Source organism: Taudactylus pleione, unplaced genomic scaffold (assembly GCF_031769625.1).
Source record: "Taudactylus pleione unplaced genomic scaffold, aTauple2 ptg001078l, whole genome shotgun sequence".
Classification (NCBI taxonomy): Eukaryota; Metazoa; Chordata; class Amphibia; order Anura; family Myobatrachidae; genus Taudactylus; species Taudactylus pleione.
In genome coordinates, this window is record NW_028285479.1 from 136,205 (window position 1) to 161,240 (window position 25,036).

A 25,036-nucleotide genomic window follows, 5' to 3' on the forward strand; every position below is an offset into this window, starting at 1 on the left:
TCCCCTGGTGTACAGCCGTGTGTATGTGACTATATACTAATGCTGGTATCAGCCCTTCCCCTGGTGTACAGCCGTGTGTATGTGACTATATACTAATGCTGGTATCAGCCCTTCCCCTGGTGTACAGCCGTGTGTATGTGACTATATACTAATGCTGGTATCAGCCCTTCCCCTGGTGTACAGCCGTGTGTATGTGACTATATACTAATGCTGGTATCAGCCCTTCCCCTGGTGTAAAGCTGTGTGTCTGTGACTATATACTAATGCTGGTATCAGCCCTTCCCCTGGTGTACAGCCGTGTGTATGTGACTATATACTAATGCTGGTATCAGCCCTTCCCCTGGTGTATAGCCGTGTGTATATGACTATATACTAATGCTGGTATCAGCCCTTCCCCTGGTGTACAGCTGTGTGTCTGTGACTATATACTAATGCTGGTATCAGCCCTTCCCCTGGTGTACAGCCCTGTGTCTGTGACTATATACTAATGCTGGTATCAGCCCTTCCCCTGGTGTACAGCCCTGTGTCTGTGACTATATACTAATGCTGGTATCAGCCCTTCCCCTGGTGTACAGCCGTGTGTCTGTGACTATATACTAATGCTGGTATCAGCCCTTCCCCTGGTGTACAGCCCTGTGTCTGTGACTATATGCTAATGCTGGTATCAGTCCTTCCCCTGGTGTACAGCTGTGTGTGTATGTGACTATATGCTAATGCTGGTGTCAGCCCTTCCCCTGGTGTACAGCTGTGTGTATGTGACTATATACTAATGCTGGTATCAGCCCTTCCCCTGGTGTACAGCTGTGTGTATGTGACTATATACTAATGCTGGTATCAGCCCTTCCCCTGGTGTACAGCTGTGTGTCTGTGACTATATACTAATGCTGGTATCAGCCCTTCCCCCTGGTGTACAGCCGTGTGTATGTGACTATATGCTAATGCTGGTATCAGTCCTTCCCCTGGTGTACAGCTGTGTGTATGTGACTATATGCTAATGCTGGTATCAGCCCTTCCCCTGGTGTACAGCCGTGTGTCTGTGACTATATACTAATGCTGGTATCAGCCCTTCCCCTGGTGTACAGCCCTGTGTCTGTGACTATATGCTAATGCTGGTATCAGTCCTTCCCCTGGTGTACAGCTGTGTGTGTATGTGACTATATGCTAATGCTGGTGTCAGCCCTTCCCCTGGTGTACAGCCATGTGTATGTGACTATATACTAATGCTAGTACTAGCCCTTCCCCTGGTGTACAGCTGTGTGTATGTGACTATATACTAATGCTGGTATCATCCCTTCCCCTGGTGTACAGCTGTGTGTCTGTGACTATATACTAATGCTGGTATCAGCCCTTCCCCCTGGTGTACAGCCGTGTGTATGTGACTATATACTAATGCTGGTATCAGCCCTTCCCCTGGTGTACAGCTGTGTGTGTATGTGACTATATACTAATGCTGGTATCAGCCCTTCCCCCTGGTGTACAGCCGTGTGTATGTGACTATATGCTAATGCTGGTATCAGTCCTTCCCCTGGTGTACAGCTGTGTGTATGTGACTATATGCTAATGCTGGTATCAGCCCTTCCCCTGGTGTACAGCTGTGTGTATGTGACTATATACTAATGCTGGTATCAGCCCTTCCCCCTGGTGTACAGCCGTGTGTCTGTGACTATATGCTAATGCTGGTATCAGCCCTTCCCCTGGTGTACAGCCATGTGTATGTGACTATATACTAATGCTGGTATCAGCCCTTCCCCTGGTGTACAGCTGTGTGTATGTGACTATATGCTAATGCTGGTATCAGCCCTTCCCCTGGTGTACAGCTGTGTGTCTGTGACTATATGCTAATGCTGGTATCAGCCCTTCCCCGGGTGTACAACTGTGTGTCTGTGACTATATACTAATGCTGGTATCAGCCCTTCCCCTGGTGTACAGCCGTGTGTCTGTGACTATATGCTAATGCTGGTATCGGCCCTTCTCCCAATGTACAGCCGTGTGTATGTGACTATATACTAATGCTGGTATCAGCCCTTCCCCTGGTGTACAGCCGTGTGTCTGTGACTATATACTAATGCTGGTATCAGCCCTTCCCCTGGTGTACAGCCCTGTGTCTGTGACTATATACTAATGCTGGTATCAGCCCTTCCCCCTGGTGTACAGCCGTGTGTGTATGTGACTATATACTAATGCTGGTATCAGCCCTTCCCCTGGTGTACAGCCGTGTGTATGTGACTATATGCTAATGCTGGTGTCAGCCCTTCCCCTGGTGTACAGCTGTGTGTATGTGACTATATGCTAATGCTGGTATCAGCCCTTCCCCTGGTGTACAGCTGTGTGTATGTGACTATATGCTAATGCTGGTATCAGCCCTTCCCCTGGTGTACAGCTGTGTGTATGTGACTATATACTAATGCTGGTATCAGCCCTTCCCCCTGGTGTACGGCCGTGTGTATGTGACTATATACTAATGCTGGTATCAGCCCTTCCCCTGGTGTACAGCCGTGTGTGTCTGTGACTATATGCTAATGCTGGTATCGGCCCTTCTCCCAATGTACAGCCGTGTGTCTGTGACTATATGCTAATGCTGGTATCAGCCCTTCCCCTGGTGTACAGCCGTGTGTCTGTGACTATATGCTAATGCTGGTATCAGCCCTTCCCCTGGTGTACAGCCATGTGTATGTGACTATATACTAATGCTGGTATCAGCCCTTCCCCTGGTGTACAGCTGTGTGTATGTGACTATATAGTAATGCTAATATAAGCCCTTCCCCTGGTGTACAGCCGTGTGTATGTGACTATATGCTAATGCTGGTATCAGCCCTTCCCCTGGTGTACAGCCATGTGTATGTGACTATATACTAATGCTGGTATCAGCCCTTCCCCTGGTGTACAGCTGTGTGTATGTGACTATATAGTAATGCTAATATAAGCCCTTCCCCTGGTGTACAGCCGTGTGTATGTGACTATATGCTAATGCTGGTATCAGCCCTTCCCCTGGTGTACAGCCGTGTGTATGTGACTATATGCTAATGCTGGTATCAGCCCTTCCCCGGGTGTACAGCCGTGTGTATGTGACTATATACTAATGCTGGTATCAGTCCTTCCCCTGGTGTACAACTGTGTGTCTGTGACTATATACTAATGCTGGTATCAGCCCTTCCCCTGGTGTACAACTGTGTGTCTGTGACTATATGCTAATGCTGGTATCGGCCCTTCTCCCAATGTACAGCCGTGTGTATGTGACTATATACTAATGCTGGTATCAGCCCTTCCCCTGGTGTACAGCCGTGTGTCTGTGACTATATACTAATGCTGGTATCAGCCCTTCCCCTGGTGTACAGCCCTGTGTCTGTGACTATATACTAATGCTGGTGTCAGCCCTTCCCCTGGTGTACAGCCGTGTGTCTGTGACTATATGCTAATGCTGGTATCAGTCCTTCCCCTGGTGTACAGCTGTGTGTATGTGACTATATTCTAATGCTGGTATCAGCCCTTCCCCTGGTGTACAGCTGTGTGTCTGTGACTATATGCTAATGCTGGTATCAGCCCTTCCCCTGGTGTACAGCCATGTGTATGTGACTATATACTAATGCTGGTATCAGCCCTTCCCCTGGTGTACAGCCGTGTGTATGTGACTATATACTAATGCTGGTATCAGCCCTTCCCCTGGTGTACAGCTGTGTGTATGTGACTATATAGTAATGCTAATATAAGCCCTTCCCCTGGTGTACAGCCGTGTGTATGTGACTATATACTAATGCTGGTATCAGCCCTTCCCCTGGTGTACAGCCGTGTGTGTCTGTGACTATATGCTAATGCTGGTATCAGCCCTTCCCCTGGTGTACAGCTGTGTGTATGTGACTATATGCTAATGCTGGTATCAGCCCTTCCCCTGGTGTACAGCTGTGTGTATGTGACTATATACTAATGCTGGTATCAGCCCTTCCCCTGGTGTACAGCCGTGTGTCTGTGACTATATGCTAATGCTGGTATCAGCCCTTCCCCGGGTGTACAGCCGTGTGTATGTGACTATATGCTAATGCTGGTATCAGCCCTTCCCCTGGTGTACAGCCGTGTGTATGTGACTATATAGTAATGCTAATATCAGCCCCTCCCCTGGTGTACAGCCGTGTGTATGTGACTATATAGTAATGCTAATATCAGCCCTTCCCCTGGTGTACAGCCGTGTGTATGTGACTATATGCTAATGCTGGTATCAGCCCTTCCCCTGGTGTACAGCTTTGTGTATGTGACTATATACTAATGCTGGTATCAGCCCTTCCCCTGGTGTACAGCCGTGTGTATGTGACTATATACTAATGCTGGTATCAGCCCTTCCCCTGGTGTACAGCTGTGTGTCTGTGACTATATGCTAATGCTGGTATCAGCCCTTCCCCCGGTGTACAGCCGTGTGTATGTGACTATATACTAATGCTGGTATCAGCCCTTCCCCTGGTGTACAGCCGTGTGTATGTGACTATATACTAATGCTGGTATCAGCCCTTCCCCTGGTGTACAGCCGTGTGTCTGTGACTATATACTAATGCTGGTATCAGCCCTTCCCCTGGTGTACAGCCGTGTGTCTGTGACTATATACTAATGCTGGTGTCAGCCCTTCCCCCGGTGTACAGCCGTGTGTATGTGACTATATACTAATGCTGGTATCAGCCCTTCCCCTGGTGTACAGCTGTGTGTATGTGACTATATGCTAATGCTAGTACTAGCCCTTCCCCTGGTGTACAGCTGTGTGTATGTGACTATATACTAATGCTGGTATCAGCCCTTCCCCTGGTGTACAGCCGTGTGTATGTGACTATATACTAATGCTGGTATCAGCCCTTCCCCTGGTGTACAGCCGTGTGTCTGTGACTATATACTAATGCTGGTATCAGCCCTTCCCCTGGTGTACAGCCCTGTGTCTGTGACTATATACTAATGCTGGTGTCAGCCCTTCCCCTGGTGTACAGCCGTGTGTCTGTGACTATATGCTAATGCTGGTATCAGTCCTTCCCCTGGTGTACAGCTGTGTGTATGTGACTATATTCTAATGCTGGTATCAGCCCTTCCCCTGGTGTACAGCTGTGTGTCTGTGACTATATGCTAATGCTGGTATCAGCCCTTCCCCTGGTGTACAGCCATGTGTATGTGACTATATACTAATGCTGGTATCAGCCCTTCCCCTGGTGTACAGCTGTGTGTATGTGACTATATACTAATGCTGGTATCAGCCCTTCCCCTGGTGTACAGCTGTGTGTATGTGACTATATAGTAATGCTAATATAAGCCCTTCCCCTGGTGTACAGCCGTGTGTATGTGACTATATACTAATGCTGGTATCAGCCCTTCCCCTGGTGTACAGCCGTGTGTGTCTGTGACTATATGCTAATGCTGGTATCAGCCCTTCCCCTGGTGTACAGCCGTGTGTATGTGACTATATACTAATGCTGGTATCAGCCCTTCCCCTGGTGTACAGCTGTGTGTATGTGACTATATGCTAATGCTAGTACTAGCCCTTCCCCTGGTGTACAGCTGTGTGTATGTGACTATATACTAATGCTGGTATCAGCCCTTCCCCTGGTGTACAGCCGTGTGTATGTGACTATATACTAATGCTGGTATCAGCCCTTCCCCTGGTGTACAGCCGTGTGTCTGTGACTATATACTAATGCTGGTATCAGCCCTTCCCCTGGTGTACAGCCGTGTGTATGTGACTATATACTAATGCTGGTGTCAGCCCTTCCCCCGGTGTACAGCCGTGTGTCTGTGACTATATACTAATGCTGGTATCAGCCCTTCCCCTGGTGTACAGCCGTGTGTCTGTGACTATATACTAATGCTGGTGTCAGCCCTTCCCCCGGTGTACAGCCGTGTGTATGTGACTATATACTAATGCTGGTATCAGCCCTTCCCCTGGTGTACAGCTGTGTGTATGTGACTATATACTAATGCTGGTATCAGCCCTTCCCCTGGTGTACAGCTGTGTGTATGTGACTATATACTAATGCTGGTATCAGCCCTTCCCCTGGTGTACAGCCGTGTGTATGTGACTATATGCTAATGCTGGTATCATCCCTTCCCCTGGTGTACAGCCGTGTGTCTGTGACTATATGCTAATGCTGGTATCAGCCCTTCCCCTGGTGTACAGCTGTGTGTCTGTGACTATATACTAATGCTGGTATCAGCCCTTCCCCTGGTGTACAGCCGTGTGTCTGTGACTATATACTAATGCTGGTATCAGCCCTTCCCCTGGTGTACAGCCGTGTGTATGTGACTATATACTAATGCTGGTATCAGCCCTTCCCCTGGTGTACAGCTGTGTGTCTGTGACTATATACTAATGCTGGTATCAGCCCTTCCCCTGGTGTACAGCTGTGTGTCTGTGACTATATACTAATGCTGGTATCAGCCCTTCCCCTGTGTACAGCCGTGTGTATGTGACTATATGCTAATGCTGGTATCAGCTCTTCCCCTGGTGTACAGCCGTGTGTCTGTGACTATATACTAATGCTGGTATCATCCCTTCCCCTGGTGTACAGCCGTGTGTCTGTGACTATATACTAATGCTGGTATCAGCCCTTCCCCTGGTGTACAGCTGTGTGTCTGTGACTATATACTAATGCTGGTATCAGCCCTTCCCCTGTGTACAGCCGTGTGTATGTGACTATATGCTAATGCTGGTATCAGCTCTTCCCCTGGTGTACAGCCGTGTGTATGTGACTATATGCTAATGCTGGTATCGGCCCTTCTCCCGATGTACAGCCGTGCGTGTCAATGGCAGCTGCGACTCAGGCCCTTAGCGTGGTCAGTAAAATGGCGCCATCACTATTCTATTGACCAGTGGTTCTCAAACTCGCTCCTCAGGACCCCACACAGTTCACTTTTCCCAGGTTACCCTGCAGGTGCACAGGTGTATTCATTAATCACTGACACATTTCCCAGGTCACCCAGCAGGTGCACAGGTGTATTCCTTACTCACTGACACATTTCCCAGGTCACCCAGCAGGTGCACAGGTGTACTCATTACTCACTGACACATCTCCCAGGTCACTCAGCAGGAGCACAGGTGTACTCATTACTCACTGACACATTTCCCAGGTCACCCAGCAGGTGCACAGGTGTACTCATTACTCACTGACACATTTCCCAGGTCACCCAGCAGATGCACAGGTGTACTCATTACTCACTGACACATTTCCCAGGTCACCCAGCAGGAGCACAGGTGTACTCATTACTCACTGACACATTTCCCAGGTCACCCAGCAGGAGCACAGGTGTACTCATTACTCACTGACACATTTCCCAGGTCACCCAGCAGATGCACAGGTCTAGTCATTACTCACTGACATATTTTAAAAGATCCACAGGTGGAGCTAATTATTTCACCTGTGATTCTGTGAGGAGACATGGAAAACATGCACTGTTTGGGGTTCTGAGGACCGAGTTTGAGAGCCTGTGCTATAGACTATTTACCTGTATCACACCTGATGCTCCTTCCTGTCCAGCCCGGGAGGCTCGTTACTGGTGTCACCGAGTAGTTACTGGTGAGGGTAGAGCTGGAAGCGCTATTAGCCTGTGATTGGGAAAAGTAGGGCTCCAGCAGTGATACAGAGACCGAGGTGGGGGCTCCATCGTTACTAGTTACCACATTCTCCCCACTGACCCCTTATGCAGGTCTGCTCATGTAGTGCCGGCCTCTGTCGCAGTCAGCTTGGCCCACGGATTACTGCCATCCGTCATCTTCTACCTCAGCCAGGGTGCCTCCCACCTTCACCGCTCTAGTACCTGGGACCCCGGTATTCAGCCTATTATTTACTAAGTTATTCTTCTAGCTTATAAATATATTGCAGCGCTTTGCAGAGAATATTTGGTCCCTACCCCATGAAGCTTACAATCTATATCCCCTACCACATAGATACCAGTGACGTGCCGTGAGGTCAATGGCAAGGGAGGCACACATGGAGATGCTGGGAGCCTGTCTAACCCCTTACTCACTGTAACTCTCCCCTCGCTACACTAAGCTTCAGTGGCCATTGATTCTCCTACCTGCATCACTGTATCTTCTCTAGCTGCTGCTGCTGACTCAGCTCCAATCCCTAAACACTACAGTGCACTTCCTCGTCACATGACACATCAAGATGTCCATCAGTGCTCAAGACATGCCCCCATACTCATAGGCATGCCTCTATTAGCTGTCTTTCTGTGCAGCTTACTGCCTGTGGCGTGGCTCCGCCTCCAACTCTGCAAGCCCTTTCTAACTATACAGAAGCGAGGCTGAGCTGTTCGTACCTCATCTCTCGTCTCCCTGTAGTCCGATAGGGAGCTCCACAAAGCTGGTGAGTGTTACCTATAAAAATAATTACAATAAATGAAGATGTTTATAAGTTATAAATATCATCTTTGTATTATTAGCGTTCCCGCTAGGCTGTTTTAGCGGGGCGCGGCGCCCTGCCCTCCTTCTGGAGGGCAAAAAGCACCCTGCCCTCCAGGAGGAGGGCAAAAAGCGCCCTGCCCTCACAGTCTGTCACCGCCGGCATCTATTCTCCCTGTCTGCAGGGTTTGGGGGCTGCCCGGCGTATCCGTAAGTGCCGGGCACGCCCCCAAGAGTGACGAAAAGGGGACGCGTCTTATAGACACGCCCCCTTTTCCGATGACCACACCCCCTTCTCAGTCGCGCGCGCGCCTTCGGCGCGCACACAGGCGTGCCCTCTCTAGCTCCGGCGCCCTGCCTCCCGCCGGAGCTAAAGGGAACACTATATTATTATAATATTTTTTATATAAAATCTCAGGAGTAGCCTCCCCTGCCTACACATTCCTGATAGATACACTGTCAGAAGCCAAGAAACCTACTAGTGTGTTTTTGGAGGAAACCGGGGAAAACACACACAAACTCTGGGAGAACATACAAACTTCACACATATATGACCTTGGTATAATTGGACTCCTGACCTCAGTGCTGTGAGGTAGTAGTTGTAGCCATTAGTCCACCGTGGTGCCCACATCTGTGGCTTATTGGTGGCCTCAGCTTTTCCGAGAGCCTCAGTAGACTCGCCTGCCTTGTGACATCTGCACGTCCCTTTCAATGATGTGTACTTATCTGAGGATACTGTAATTCACTGCCATAATATATAGCACTAGTTGCAGTAATTGTAGTTATCCACAAGGTGGCAATATTGGACTAATCCACTGCTATATTCCATGTCCCTATCTCTAATTTTGGAATCTGGAAAACGGATCCTGGCGCATGAGAGACCGATGGTCTGTCTGTATCTGCCATGTACATTCCACTGTTATCCGTACAATCATTGTGTATGTTATCCCAGGTTGTGACTATCACTATGGCACATGCGGTCACTGGTGCTTCTATTTCTCCACCCTTAGGTTCTCATACACAGCTTAATGCTAAGAAATATTCTAATAGCACACATGCAGTTATATCCACTGGTGTGCACAGCTAGCCCACGTGTATAGATTACTGTGTGCCAGATAAAACTGTACATATTGGGTCCATAGCCAGAAAACTCCTCAGACCTTAATCCCATTGATTAGGAAGAATGGGCGGCCATCAGTCAGTATGTGGCCCAGAAATTGAGTGACAGCTGCCAGGGTGAATTACAGAGGTCTTGAAAAAGAAGGGTCAGCACTGCAAATATTCACTCTCTGCATAAACTTAATGTAATTGTCAGTAAAAGCCTTTGATACTTATGTAATGCTGTAATGTTACCTCAGTATACCATAGTAACATCTGACACTTATGTCATGCTGTAATGTTACCTCAGTATACCATAGTAACATCTGACACTTATATAATGCTGTAATGTTACCTCAGTATACCATAGTAACATCTGACACTTATGTCATGCTGTAATGTTACCTCAGTATACCATAGTAACATCTGACACTTATATAATGCTGTAATGTTACCTCATTATACCATAGTAACATCTGACACTTATGTAATGCTGTAATGTTACCTCAGTATACCATAGTAACATCTGACACTTATGTAATGCTGTAATGTTACCTCAGTATACCATAGTCACATCTGACACTTATGTAATGCTGTAATGTTACCTCAGTATACCATAGTAACATCTGATACGTAATGCTGTAATGTTACCTCAGTATACCATAGTAACATCTGACACTTATGTAATGCTGTAATGTTACCTCAGTATACCATAGTCACATCTGACACTTATGTAATGCTGTAATGTTACCTCAGTATACCATAGTCACATCTGACACTTATGTAATGCTGTAATGTTACCTCAGTATACCATAGTAACATCTGACACTTATGTAATGCTGTAATGTTACCTCAGTATACCATAGTCACATCTGACACTTATGTAATGCTGTAATGTTACCTCAGTATACCATAGTAACATCTGACACTTATGTCATGCTGTAATGTTACCTCATTATACCATAGTAACATCTGACACTTATGTAATGCTGTAATGTTACCTCAGTATACCATAGTAACATCTGACACTTATGTAATGCTGTAATGTTACCTCAGTATACCATAGTAACATCTGACACTTATGTAATGCTGTAATGTTACCTCAGTATACCATAGTAACATCTGATACGTAATGCTGTAATGTTACCTCAGTATACCATAGTAACATCTGACACTTATGTAATGCTGTAATGTTACCTCATTATACCATAGTAACATCTGACACTTATGTAATGCTGTAATGTTACCTCAGTATACCATAGTAACATCTGACACTTATGTAATGCTGTAATGTTACCTCATTATACCATAGTAACATCTGACACTTATGTAATGCTGTAATGTTACCTCAGTATACCATAGTAACATCTGACACTTATGTAATGCTGTAATGTTACCTCAGTATACCATAGTAACATCTGACACTTATGTAATGCTGTAATGTTACCTCAGTATACCATAGTCACATCTGACACTTATGTAATGCTGTAATGTTACCTCAGTATACCATAGTAACATCTGATACGTAATGCTGTAATGTTACCTCAGTATACCATAGTAACATCTGACACTTATGTAATGCTGTAATGTTACCTCAGTATACCATAGTCACATCTGACACTTATGTAATGCTGTAATGTTACCTCAGTATACCATAGTCACATCTGACACTTATGTAATGCTGTAATGTTACCTCAGTATACCATAGTAACATCTGACACTTATGTAATGCTGTAATGTTACCTCAGTATACCATAGTCACATCTGACACTTATGTAATGCTGTAATGTTACCTCAGTATACCATAGTAACATCTGACACTTATGTCATGCTGTAATGTTACCTCATTATACCATAGTAACATCTGACACTTATGTAATGCTGTAATGTTACCTCAGTATACCATAGTAACATCTGACACTTATGTAATGCTGTAATGTTACCTCAGTATACCATAGTAACATCTGACACTTATGTAATGCTGTAATGTTACCTCAGTATACCATAGTCACATCTGACACTTATGTAATGCTGTAATGTTACCTCAGTATACCATAGTAACATCTGATACGTAATGCTGTAATGTTACCTCAGTATACCATAGTAACATCTGACACTTATGTAATGCTGTAATGTTACCTCAGTATACCATAGTCACATCTGACACTTATGTAATGCTGTAATGTTACCTCAGTATACCATAGTCACATCTGACACTTATGTAATGCTGTAATGTTACCTCAGTATACCATAGTAACATCTGACACTTATGTAATGCTGTAATGTTACCTCAGTATACCATAGTCACATCTGACACTTATGTAATGCTGTAATGTTACCTCAGTATACCATAGTAACATCTGACACTTATGTAATGCTGTAATGTTACCTCAGTATACCATAGTAACATCTGACACTTATGTAATGCTGTAATGTTACCTCAGTATACCATAGTAACATCTGACACTTATGTAATGCTGTAATGTTACCTCAGTATACCATAGTCACATCTGACACTTATGTAATGCTGTAATGTTACCTCAGTATACCATAGTAACATCTGATACGTAATGCTGTAATGTTACCTCAGTATACCATAGTAACATCTGACACTTATGTAATGCTGTAATGTTACCTCAGTATACCATAGTCACATCTGACACTTATGTAATGCTGTAATGTTACCTCAGTATACCATAGTCACATCTGACACTTATGTAATGCTGTAATGTTACCTCAGTATACCATAGTAACATCTGACACTTATGTAATGCTGTAATGTTACCTCAGTATACCATAGTCACATCTGACACTTATGTCATGCTGTAATGTTACCTCAGTATACCATAGTAACATCTGACACTTATGTCATGCTGTAATGTTACCTCATTATACCATAGTAACATCTGACACTTATGTAATGCTGTAATGTTACCTCAGTATACCATAGTAACATCTGACACTTATGTAATGCTGTAATGTTACCTCAGTATACCATAGTCACATCTGACACTTATGTAATGCTGTAATGTTACCTCAGTATACCATAGTAACATCTGATACGTAATGCTGTAATGTTACCTCAGTATACCATAGTAACATCTGACACTTATGTAATGCTGTAATGTTACCTCAGTATACCATAGTCACATCTGACACTTATGTAATGCTGTAATGTTACCTCAGTATACCATAGTAACATCTGACACTTATGTAATGCTGTAATGTTACCTCAGTATACCATAGTCACATCTGATACGTAATGCTGTAATGTTACCTCAGTATACCATAGTAACATCTGACACTTATGTAATGCTGTAATGTTACCTCAGTATACCATAGTCACATCTGACACTTATGTAATGCTGTAATGTTACCTCAGTATACCATAGTCACATCTGACACTTATGTAATGCTGTAATGTTACCTCAGTATACCATAGTAACATCTGACACTTATGTAATGCTGTAATGTTACCTCAGTATACCATAGCCACATCTGACACTTATGTAATGCTGTAATGTTACCTCAGTATACCATAGTAACATCTGACACTTATGTAATGCTGTAATGTTACCTCAGTATACCATAGTAACATCTGACACTTATGTAATGCTGTAATGTTACCTCAGTATACCATAGTAACATCTGACACTTATGTAATGCTGTAATGTTACCTCAGTATACCATATTCACATCTGACACTTATGTCACGCTGTAATGTTACCTCAGTATACCATAGTAACATCTGACACTTATGTAATGCTGTAATGTTACCTCAGTATACCATAGTCACATCTGACACTTATGTAATGCTGTAATGTTACCTCAGTATACCATAGTAACATCTGACACTTATGTAATGCTGTAATGTTACCTCAGTATACCATAGTAACATCTGACACTTATGTAATGCTGTAATGTTACCTCAGTATACCATAGTAACATCTGACACTTATGTAATGCTGTAATGTTACCTCAGTATACCATAGTCACATCTGACACTTATGTCACGCTGTAATGTTACCTCAGTATACCATAGTAACATCTGACACTTATGTAATGCTGTAATGTTACCTCAGTATACCATAGTCACATCTGACACTTATGTAATGCTGTAATGTTACCTCAGTATACCATAGTCACATCTGACACTTATGTAATGCTGTAATGTTACCTCATTATATCATAGTCACATCTGACACTTATGTAATGCTGTAATGTTACCTCATTATATCATAGTAACATCTGACACTTATGTAATGCTGTAATGTTACCTCAGTATACCATAGTAACATCTGACACTTATGTAATGCTGTAATGTTACCTCATTATATCATAGTAACATCTGACACTGATGTAATGCTGTAATGTTACCTCAGTATACCATAGTAACATCTGACACTTATGTAATCTTACCTCAGTATACCATAGTAACATCTGACACTTATGTAATGCTGTAATGTTACCTCAGTATACCATAGTCACATCTGTCACTTATGTAATGCTGTAATGTTACCTCAGTATACCATAGTCACATCTGACACTTATATAATGCTGTAATGTTACCTCAGTATACCATAGTAACATCTGACACTTATGTCATGCTGTAATGTTACCTCAGTATACCATAGTAACATCTGACACTTATGTAATGCTGTAATGTTACCTCAGTATACCATAGTAACATCTGACACTTATGTAATGCTGTAATGTTACCTCATTATATCATAGTAACATCTGACACTTATGTCATGCTGTAATGTTACCTCAGTATACCATAGTAACATCTGACACTTATGTAATGCTGTAATGTTACCTCAGTATACCATAGTCACATCTGACACTTATATAATGCTGTAATGTTACCTCATTATATCATAGTAACATCTGACACTTATGTCATGCTGTAATGTTACCTCAGTATACCATAGTAACATCTGACACTTATGTAATGCTGTAATGTTACCTCAGTATACCATAGTAACATCTGACACTGATGTAATGCTGTAATGTTACCTCAGTATACCATAGTAACATCTGACACTTATGTAATGCTGTAATGTTACCTCAGTATACCATAGTAACATCTGACACAAAGGTCTAATAACACTGATGCAGCAGACTTTGTGATAACCTATACTTGTGTCATTCTCACAACTTTTGGCCATTGCTGTACATGTAATTTGTCTGTACTGACACTTTGCCGATGGTGATCTCACATAGGGGAATATTTAGTAATAATTATGATAGGGGTGTAAATATTTTCAGTTAATATTGTTGCGATTATTAGCATTTGTTTACTTACTTTTCTGCATATCAGCGTAATGTATTGCTTCCACGGTACAGTACATCCCCCCTGTCTTCGGGTGCATACCGCGGTTCATTACCGCAGTATGTACCTAGAATATCGCAAACAACAGCTCTCCCGATATGAGATGTTCTTTGCAATGGCTCCAGACAGACGGACCTCCGGGTTTAACACCCAGAAGTCTCTCTGCCGTCCTCCTGCGCAGAGGGATGCAGACCACCGGGGGTGATGGGAGGGATCCGATCAGATCCCTCCCAAGGGGGAGCGTCCCGATAAGAAGCCCATAAGCTTCTATTGGGTAACGCCACCTGAAGGTGCTTAGTACATTTGGGGAATGCGGTAATACCCCTATTTTCGCCATTAGTACATCCCGCCCATTACCTTTTCAGGGACAGTGATTGCACTAACACACTTTCCCTGTGACGTCCCTGCCAGCTTTACTCTCGTCCAAAAAGATCTGGTTTAGTTCATACTCCAACTTCAGGTTGAGCATTCACACAGTATGGCCGGTGCGAGGATGCAGGATTCCGGCATTAATAGAGAAGACACTTATGAAACGTTTGTTTCCGTGTGATGTAAGTGACAGTTCGGCTTATTAAATGCGTCCCGTAGCCCTACAGGTAGCAGGTGCGTCCCTGCGCTGCTCTCTACAGGTAGCAGGTGCGTCCCTACGCTGCTCTCTACAGGTAGCAGGTGCGTCCCTACGCTGCTCTCTACAGGTAGCAGGTGCGTCCCTACGCTGCTCTCTACAGGTAGCAGGTGCGTCCCTACGCTGCTCTCTACAGGTAGCAGGTGCGTCCCTGCGCTGCTCTCTACAGGTAGCAGGTGCGTCCGTCCCTGCGCTGCTCTCTACAGGTAGCAGGTGCGTCCCTACGCTGCTCTCTACAGGTAGCAGGTGCGTCCCTACGCTGCTCTCTACAGGTAGCAGGTGCGTCCCTACGCTGCTCTCTACAGGTAACAGGTGCGTCCCTACGCTGCTCTCTTCAGGTAGCAGGTGCGTCCCTGCGCTGCTCTCTACAGGTAGCAGGTGCGTCCCTGCGCTGCTCTCTACAGGTAGCAGGTGCGTCCCTGCGCTGCTCTCTACAGGTAGCAGGTGCGTCCCTGCGCTGCTCTCTACAGGTAGCAGGTGCGTCCCTACGCTGCTCTGTACAGGTAGCAGGTGCGTCCCTACGCTGCTCTGTACAGGTAGCAGGTGCGTCCCTACGCTGCTCTGTACAGGTAGCAGGTGCGTCCCTACGCTGCTCTCTACAGGTAGCAGGTGCGTCCCTACGCTGCTCTCTACAGGTAGCAGGTGCGTCCCTACGCTGCTCTCTACAGGTAGCAGGTGCGTCCCTACGCTGCTCTCTACAGGTAGCAGGTGCGTCCCTACGCTGCTCTCTACAGGTAGCAGGTGCGTCCCTACGCTGCTCTCTACAGGTAGCAGGTGCGTCCCTACGCTGCTCTCTACAGGTAGCAGGTGCGTCCCTACGCTGCTCTCTACAGGTAGCAGGTGCGTCCCTACGCTGCTCTCTACAGGTAGCAGGTGCGTCCCTGCGCTGCTCTCTACAGGTAGCAGGTGCGTCCCTGCGCTGCTCTCTACAGGTAGCAGGTGCGTCCCTGCGCTGCTCTCTACAGGTAGCAGGTGCGTCCCTGCGCTGCTCTCTACAGGTAGCAGGTGCGTCCCTACGCTGCTCTCTACAGGTAGCAGGTGCGTCGCTACGCTGCTCTCTACAGGTAGCAGGTGCGTCCCTACGCTGCTCTCTACAGGTAGCAGGTGCGTCCCTACGCTGCTCTCTACAGGTAGCAGGTGCGTCCCTGCGCTGCTCTCTACAGGTAGCAGGTGCGTCCCTACGCTGCTCTCTACAGGTAGCAGGTGCGTCCCTACGCTGCTCTCTACAGGTAGCAGGTGCGTCCCTACGCTGCTCTCTACAGGTAGCAGGTGCGTCCCTACGCTGCTCTCTACAGGTAGCAGGTGCGTCCCTACGCTGCTCTCTACAGGTAGCAGGTGCGTCCCTACGCTGCTCTCTACAGGTAGCGTCCCTACGCTACTCTCTACAGGTAGCAGGTGCGTCCCTACTCTGCTCTCTCCAGGTAGCAGGTGCGTCCCTGCGCTGCTCTCTCCAGGTAGCAGGTGCGTCCCTGCGCTGCTCTCTCCAGGTAGCAGGTGCGTCCCTGCGCTGCTCTCTCCAGGTAGCAGGTGCGTCCCTACGCTGCTCTCTACAGGTAGCAGGTGCGTCCCTGCGCTGCTCTCTACAGGTAGCAGGTGCGTCCCTGCGCTGCTCTCTACAGGTAGCAGGCGCGTCCCTGCGCTGCTCTCTACAGGTAGCAGGCGCGTCCCTGCGCTGCTCTCTACAGGTAGCAGGCGCGTCCCTGCGCTGCTCTCTACAGGTAGCAGGCGCGTCCCTGCGCTGCTCTCTACAGGTAGCAGGCGCGTCCCTGCGCTGCTCTCTACAGGTAGCAGGCGCGTCCCTGCGCTGCTCTCTACAGGTAACAGGCGCGTCCCTGCGCTGCTCTCTACAGGTAACAGGCGCGTCCCTGCGCTGCTCTCTACAGGTAGCAGGCGCGTCCCTGCGCTGCTCTCTACAGGTAGCAGGCGCGTCCCTGCGCTGCTCTCTACAGGTAGCAGGCGCGTCCCTACGCTGCTCTCTACAGGTAGCAGGCGCGTCCCTGCGCTGCTCTCTACAGGTAGCAGGTGCGTCCCTACGCTGCTCTCTACAGGTAGCAGGTGCGTCCCTACGCTGCTCTCTACAGGTAGCAGGTGCGTCCCTGCGCTGCTCTCTACTGGTAGCAGGTGCGTCCCTGCGCTGCTCTCTACAGGTAGCAGGTGCGTCCCTGCGCTGCTCTCTACAGGTAGCAGGTGAGACTGCAGCTTGTGTCTCTAACCATCTGATTCTCTGTCACCATAGATGATTTCATGAAGCAGAGCCGCGGGATGATGCTGTTCTACAGCCTGAAGAACCCGTCCTTCCCGGAGTACGTCTACAACACAGAGAGCGGCATCATGTGCCTGGACATACACAAAGACCACCCGTACCTTGTAGCCGTGGGCTTCTATGATGGCAACGTGGCCATCTACAACCTGAAATCCAGTTCCCCGCAGCCAAAGGTCATCAGCTCGGCAAAGTCTGGCAAACACACCGACCCCGTCTGGCAGGTCAGTCCCCCTTACTTACCAATCATACAGCTCATGGGTGGGTGTGGCGCTACAGGTGGGTCCTCATTCCCTTCTAGTGACTGTAACAGTCGGCAGGGTAACGTGCCCAAGCGTTTATCTGCGACGCTCCCCTCCCTCAGCAGGTAGGCGCCGTTTAGTGAGTACCGACAGCCTCTTAGGGGCCTATTTATCAAGGTTTGTTTTTATAAAAGTGCAGTTTCTCCATCACCTTAGGAACCGTTGCCGTGTACTAATACCAGAGTGCAGGAGATGTCACAGAAATCTCTGCCAGAGTACGGAGCTATTACAAGCTTCACCGCGGTACTTTACACCATCTTCATGGTACATTGCTTTAAGCCTATGGAGGCTCTGGGAGCAGGAGAGAGATCTTCCGATCTGGCGGCGGAAGCTGACGCTGTGCACATGCGCAGTGTCAGCATCTCCCGGAGAAGCTTTTCACAAATGTTAAAGACTGTTACATAATGCCGGGGAAATAAGTCGCAGGGACAGCGGTTCCCCTTTGTACATAGCTGGAATATTTTCATTCAAAATGTAAAATATCCGCCACAAAATGGAACCTTAATCGCTGCTGTTACACAATTATTAATACATAGGCCACTTCGTCTTTTATAAGGCTTTAGGGGAACCTATGTGATATTAGATAGCGTTAAGGATACACAGCAGGGCTGTAATTCCAGGAGTCACCAGTAAGTGGCGCTCAGGGAAGAGAATAGTTCTGCGGCAGGTAATGGATGTATTGTTTATGTAGTGTCCAAGTTCATATTTGTCTATTAATTTCAAGCTTTCATCTTTCATTCACCAAAATTGAAATACAATATAACAGGAACTTTAAATTTTTGGGGGAGGGGGGAGATTTCAGTCATTAATATGTATTGCTGGTATAAATGTAGTGAAATGCTCTGTCTCCGATATGACGGCACGTTCTGCCTATTGCAGAGCAGATTATTCTGGCTGCGGCGCTGTGTTCTGTCTCTGCAGTGATATCATCCAGACCTCTGCTGCTCATATGTATAATATAATTACCAGCCGTTATATAAACCTGTTATGCAGATGCTTTATTACCACCTTCCCTCTCTCACTACTATTCCGTACAGCAGTGTTACTACATATACACATGGGGTGTAGTGACCAGCTGGGCATACAGGGCACCACTAAAGGTGGGAACACAGGGGAAGCTGCTCCCCACCCTGCTGCAGGGCGCTGCTCCCCACCATGCTGCTCCCCACCCAGCTGCAGAGCACTGCTCCCCACCCTGCTGCAGGGCGTTGCTCCCCACCCTGCTGCAGGGCGCTGCTCCCCACCCTGCTGCTCCCCACCCTGCTGCAGGGCGCTGCTCCCCACCCTGCTGCAGGGCGCTGCTCCCCACCCTGCTGCAGGGCGCTGCTCCCCACCCTGCTGCAGAGCACTGCTCCCCACCCAGCTGCAGAGCACTGCTCCCCACCCTGCTGCAGGGCGCTGCTCCCCACCCTGCTGCAGGGCGCTACTCTCCACCCTGCTGCAGATCTTGTGATGTCTTTTATAATGAAACCATAGATTAGTAAACAGTAAGAACAGGGAGATACAAGTAAACATGATGTACAAAAATTCCTGTAAACAAGGGAGATATACATATATAGAAGACGCAGCCATATGGGACATAGATACAATATATATATATATATATATATATATATATAATGAATGACACGGCTATATGAGATAGTAACATTGGTATCAGTAGGATTTAGCATAGAGGTAGACATGGGGGGGCACATACATAGTAATTAGGAGAGCCGTAGAGATATGGACACATGTAAATTTTGGAGACAGACAGGCCAGCGTCGGGTGACTCACACACTGGGCAAAGGTAATTATATAACCCCACCACATGGTGCCTCAGTTATATTGTTCCCTCACCAGCACCTGTAACCGCTTACCATGTGTGGTATTGTGTAGCTGCTGCAGCACCTCTCTGCTGGCTAATTCTTTCTAGAGCTCATACATTAAATCATGAGTGCTGGGTATAGAGCATTGACTTAGGGCAGCCAGAGGACACATTGTAATGTGCTGGTCACAGGTACAAAGCAGGGGATGTACTGTATGGCTCGTCTACAGCTGCATGACCCAGCTCCTGTGCAGCCATTCCCATCCCGCTCCTCCTGTGCAGCCATTCCCATCCCGCTCCTCCTGTGCAGCCATTCCCATCCCGCTCCTCCTGTGCAGCCGTTCCCATCCCGCTCCTCCTGTGCAGCCGTTCCCATCCCACTCCTCCTGTGCAGCCGTTCCCATCACGCTCCTCCTGTGCAGCCGTTCCCATCCCGCTCCTCCTGTGCAGCCGTTCCCATCCCGCTCCTCCTGTGCAGCCGTTCCCATCCCGCTCCTCCTGTGCAGCCGTTCCCATCCCGCTCCTCCTGTGCAGCCGTTCCCATCCCGCTCCTCCTGTGCAGCCGTTCCCATCCCGCTCCTCCTGTGCAGCCGTTCCCATCCCGCTCCTCCTGTGCAGCCGTTCCCATCCCGCTCCTCCTGTGCGGCCGTTCCCATCCCGCTCCTCCTGTGCGGCCGTTCCCATCCCGCTCCTCCTGTGCTGCCGTTCCCATCCCGCTCCTCCTGTGCAGCCGTTCCCATCCCGCTCCTCCTGTGCAGCCGTTCCCATCCCGCTCCTCCTGTGCACCCATTCCCATCCCGCTCCTCCTGTGCAGCCATTCCGCACTCTCCTCCGGTTTTTGTTGCTCATACTGCTTCACCTCCTCTTCTCCTTCTTACCCTTCTCTCCCTTGGGCTTTGCGTTTCTCTTCTCTCCTGGTACACCTCCTGTCTCTCCAATCACTGTTTCTACTTTCCCACTTCTAGCTATTACTCTCCTCCTCTTCCACTATCTGCTGGGTTCTCTGCTCTCTGTCCTTCTCACTCAATACCTGGTGAATTCATACATTATTTTGGCCTCAACTGCCTGTGCCCCCCTCACCAGCTGCCTGTGCCCCCTCACCACTCTTCTGTGCCCCCCTCACCACCTGCCTGTACCCCCCTCACCACCCACTTGTGAATATTCTGTTATGCACGCACTCCCCGCATAGACTAGCCCCTGGTTGCTGCATGGACAGTATCCTGCACTCTGAGCAGTAAAGTGAATCTGGAATAAGATTTCATAATTGTGCAGCTTTCGGTGTAAGTGAGTTTTTGTTTGATGTGATTAATATTCAGGATAGAAATGGGAAATCTATTACCCGATGTAACGTGTCTGGATTATTGATTGCTGCACGCTCCCAGCATACTGTATTTTGGAACATTGCTGCCACTTCTCTGTCTCTCTTCCACAATCTACCAGGACAGACAATTCTCCGGCACAGGTCTGGGTGGGGCGAGGTCAGCACAGGGCCCAACACCTGTCCTCCGAATCCAGTACTACAGTGAGCTGCTGCATGCTGTGAGTGTGTTAGGGGGTAGAGAGAGACTGTATAAGCTGCCCGCCGTGTTAGGGGTGTAAGCTGCCCGCTATGTTAGTGGTAGAGGGAGGGTGTAAGCTGCCCGCTGTGTTAGTGGTAGAGGGAGGGTGTAAGATGCCCGCTCTGTTAGGGGTAGTGGGAGGGTGTAATCTGCCCGTATGTGAGTGTTGGGGTTAGTTGGAGGGTGTAAGCTGCCCGCTGTGTGAGTGTTAGGGTGTAGAGGGAGGGTGTAAGCTGCCCGCTATGTGAGTGTTAGGGTGTAGAGGGAGGGTGTAAGCTGTGTGAGTGTTAGGGGTAGAGGGAGGGTGTATGCTGCCTGTATGTGAGTGTTGGGGGTAGAGGGAGGGTGTAAGCTGCCCTCTGTGTGAGTGTTAGGGGGTAGAGGGAGGGCGTAAGCTGCCCACTGTGTGAGTGTTAAGGGTAGAGGGAGGGTGTAAGCTGTGTGAGTGTTAGGGGTAGAGCTAGGGTGTATGCTGCCTGTATGTGAGTGTTGGGGGTAGAGGGAGGGTGTTAGCTGCCCTCTGTGTGAGTGTTAGGGGGTAGAGGGAGGGCGTAAGCTGCCCGCTGTGTGAGTGTTAGGGGGTAGAGGGAGGGTGTAAGCTGCCCCGTATGTGAGTGTTGGGGGTAGAGGGAGGGTGTAAGCTGCCCCGTATGTGAGTGTTAGGGGCAGAGGGAGGGTGTAAGATGTCCACTGTGTGAGTGTTAGGGGTTAGATGGAGGGTGTATACTGTCCGTATGTGAGTGTTGGGGTTAGATGGAGGGTGTAAGGTGCCCACTGTGTGAGTGTTAGGGGTAGAGGGAGGGTGTAAGCTGCTCATATGTGAGTGTTGGGGTTAGATGGAGGGTGTAAGCCGCCCGCTATGTGAGTGTTAGGGGTAGAGGGAGGGTGTAAGGTGCCCGCTGTGTGAGTGTTATGGGATAGATGGAGGGTGTATGCTGCCCGCTGTGTGAGTGTTAGGGGTAGAGGGAGGGTGTGTGCTTCCCGCTGTGTGAGTCTTAGGGGTTAGATGGAGGGTGTAAGCTGCCTATATGTGAGTGTTAGGGGTAGAGGGAGGGTGTGTGCTTCCCGCTGTGTGAGTCTTAGGGGGTAGATGGAGGGTGTAAGCTGCCCGTATGTGAGTGTTGGGGTTAGATGGAGGGTGTAAGCTGTCCGTATGTGAGTGTTGGTGTAAGCTGTCCGTATGTGAGTGTTGGGGGTAGAAGGAGGGTGTGTGCTGCCCGCTGTGTATCTTCTATTCTGGTAATTTCTCCATAGAAAGATTTCCCATACGAGAAGTCCGGTGGTTACAGAATGGAAATACTGAAATGGCTGATGGCAGTAACTGCACATAACATTTTAATAGTTACTGTCCTGTATGTCTTGGCTCTGACGGTTAAAGGCCATAAGTTTTCTACACCTTCTGTCCCCAATGACAGCAACTGTCCTGTAGCGTCTCCTCCAGTGAAAGAAGCAGCGTTTGTAGCTATCGGTAGTAAAGAGAGTAACATGGAGATCAGCACAGTAATTATCTGTGGCCGTGGTGCAGCCCCTTGTGTCTGATATTGACAGTCCATCAGTGGACAGTGCAGTGACAGGAGTCCCCACCATACATTGTGCCCTGGCACTAGGGTGCAGGGCATCAGGTCATAGGTAAAAGGGGGAGCGTGGGCTTGCTGCTATAGCGGGCAGGCTGGCGTGCTATGTATGTTACTAGGTGAGGTGACCTGTGATCCTGATTTATCACTTATGTTTATGTATTTTACAGTGTACAGGACCTTCTGTAATAAACAGCGAGATGCAGGCACCAGCACAATTCTGTCATGCTAGTCTGTGTGTAAAGCATAAATTCATTTAAAAGGTGATACTAACCTGCATTTACCTTTATATTATTGCCATGTTAAACATACGGGCTAACAGGGTGACACAAGATATTTTCCTTATAATATATGTATATTTTTTTAAATAAATGTAATTAAAGCATTTCCCAGAATATACGTTTTGTACAATGCAAAGGATTTTACCTCAATGTTAGTTAAAGCCAGTTGTGCAGTAATCCATCCACCTATCACTATCACACAGGGAAAGCAGCGATTACAGCACTAGCAGGAGGGATGATGGGAACACACCCAGGGGACAGGGGGAGGAACAGAAAGCACATGAAATGGGAATCGGAGGGCCGCAGTTAGTAAAAGTATTTTCATTGTGGACAAAATTGGTACATTGGGGAAATATACAGTTGTAAGTTTGGTCCCCCCTGGTCAAATTGCATATTTCACTGCGTCGTTAACCTCAGGGTACCATCACACAATTACTACTTATATGCCTGAAAAATAAAGAGCGAATGTTGTATTTGAAAAGCTTCCCCTTAGTAAATATGCATCATTATTTTGACTCTTCCAACCTCTCGAGATGTTGCGCCTACTGTAATCTTCCATTAGGGGATCTTCTGTGCAGCAGACTGATCATATAGATATAGCTTCAGTAACTGACTGTTTGCAAAGCACAGGAGGATATAAGAATATGTATCAGTGCTTCCAGCTTGGAATTTCCACTCTAAACAGCAGGTATGCAGTCGGGAAGCCGGAGGACGTAATCCCGACGGCCGGCTTCCCGACTGCTTTATCCCGACGGGGGTTAAATGACAGGCGTCTATCTGCGAACGCGCAGGGCGATTCATGCGCAGTGCGAATGAAACGACTGATTGCGTGTTTGTTCTCTCCTTTGCGTACCTTGCTGAATCAGGCCCACAGACGTATGACAAGCTCAGCTTAGGTGTCTCACTTCTAATTACCAGCAGATAAACACTCTGCTAAGGTTCTAATTAAATCTATTAGTGCGTTTTTAAACAGAGAACGTTTTTTTTAATCAGCAGTATTTGTCCAGGAATATTGCAGCCGGGTAATACATATACAATTAGCCCCCAACCAGGCATTAATATATTATTTCCAAACCCGCAGCATAGCCGCCATATTAAAGCAGAGTCGTGGTAATACTCATGATACTATATCACTATTTTACTCGCACCTTTCACAAAAAGTTCATAGCTTGCATCGGAACACCCAATTAAAGCCCGATAGACCTCAATTAGCATATCAAACATAGGTGTGACTCTAATTCCCGATATACCCAAAAAAAAACGTTTTATTTTCGGAGCAGTGTTATAAAAGATGGTTTACTGAGTAATTATTACTGTATGTGGACAAGGCCGGAACAGGTGAGCTGGCCTGCTTCTGCTGTCTTACCACCTGGCTGTGACAGCAGAGGGTGACAGATGAGAGAGCATAGCGGGGTCCCGAACGGGGGTGAAAGATAGTAGCAGCGCCACTTCTGCTGTCAGGACAAGAACCAGGCTGTCCGTGCTGATACCAGTAGGCAGTGCAGCACGGGTAACGGGGAGTCCGGATGAGAGAGCGCAAAGTGATATAAGAGGTAAGGAAGATAGTACCAGACAGTATGGTGTTATCTGTGGCAACACGGAGATGTAGATAATAAGGTACTAAACATAGGTAAATGTGTCCTTATTCTTATCACCGCCCTCTCAACACATATACCATAACACAGTTAACAGTCCAGAGGCTGCGGTGGCATCTAAAAAAAACCCAACATATATACAGTGCATCCTGAAAGTATTCACAGCGCTTCACTTTTTCCACATTTTGTTATGTTACAGCCTTATTCCAAAATGGAATAAATTCATATTTGTCCTCAA

The 25,036-nt window shown here is 47.4% G+C and overlaps 1 protein-coding gene across 2 annotated transcripts in view; it reads left to right on the top strand.

Moving 5' to 3' along the window:
- Window positions 1–25,036, top strand: part of DNAI1 (dynein axonemal intermediate chain 1) — a 385,067-nt gene that overhangs the window by 121,189 nt on the left and 238,842 nt on the right. For both annotated transcript variants that reach the window (XM_088461607.1, XM_088461608.1), the window contains one exon: window positions 17,657–17,904. In XM_088461607.1, coding sequence (XP_088317733.1) covers window positions 17,657–17,904 — 248 coding nt within the window. The remainder of the gene's footprint in view (window positions 1–17,656; window positions 17,905–25,036) is intronic.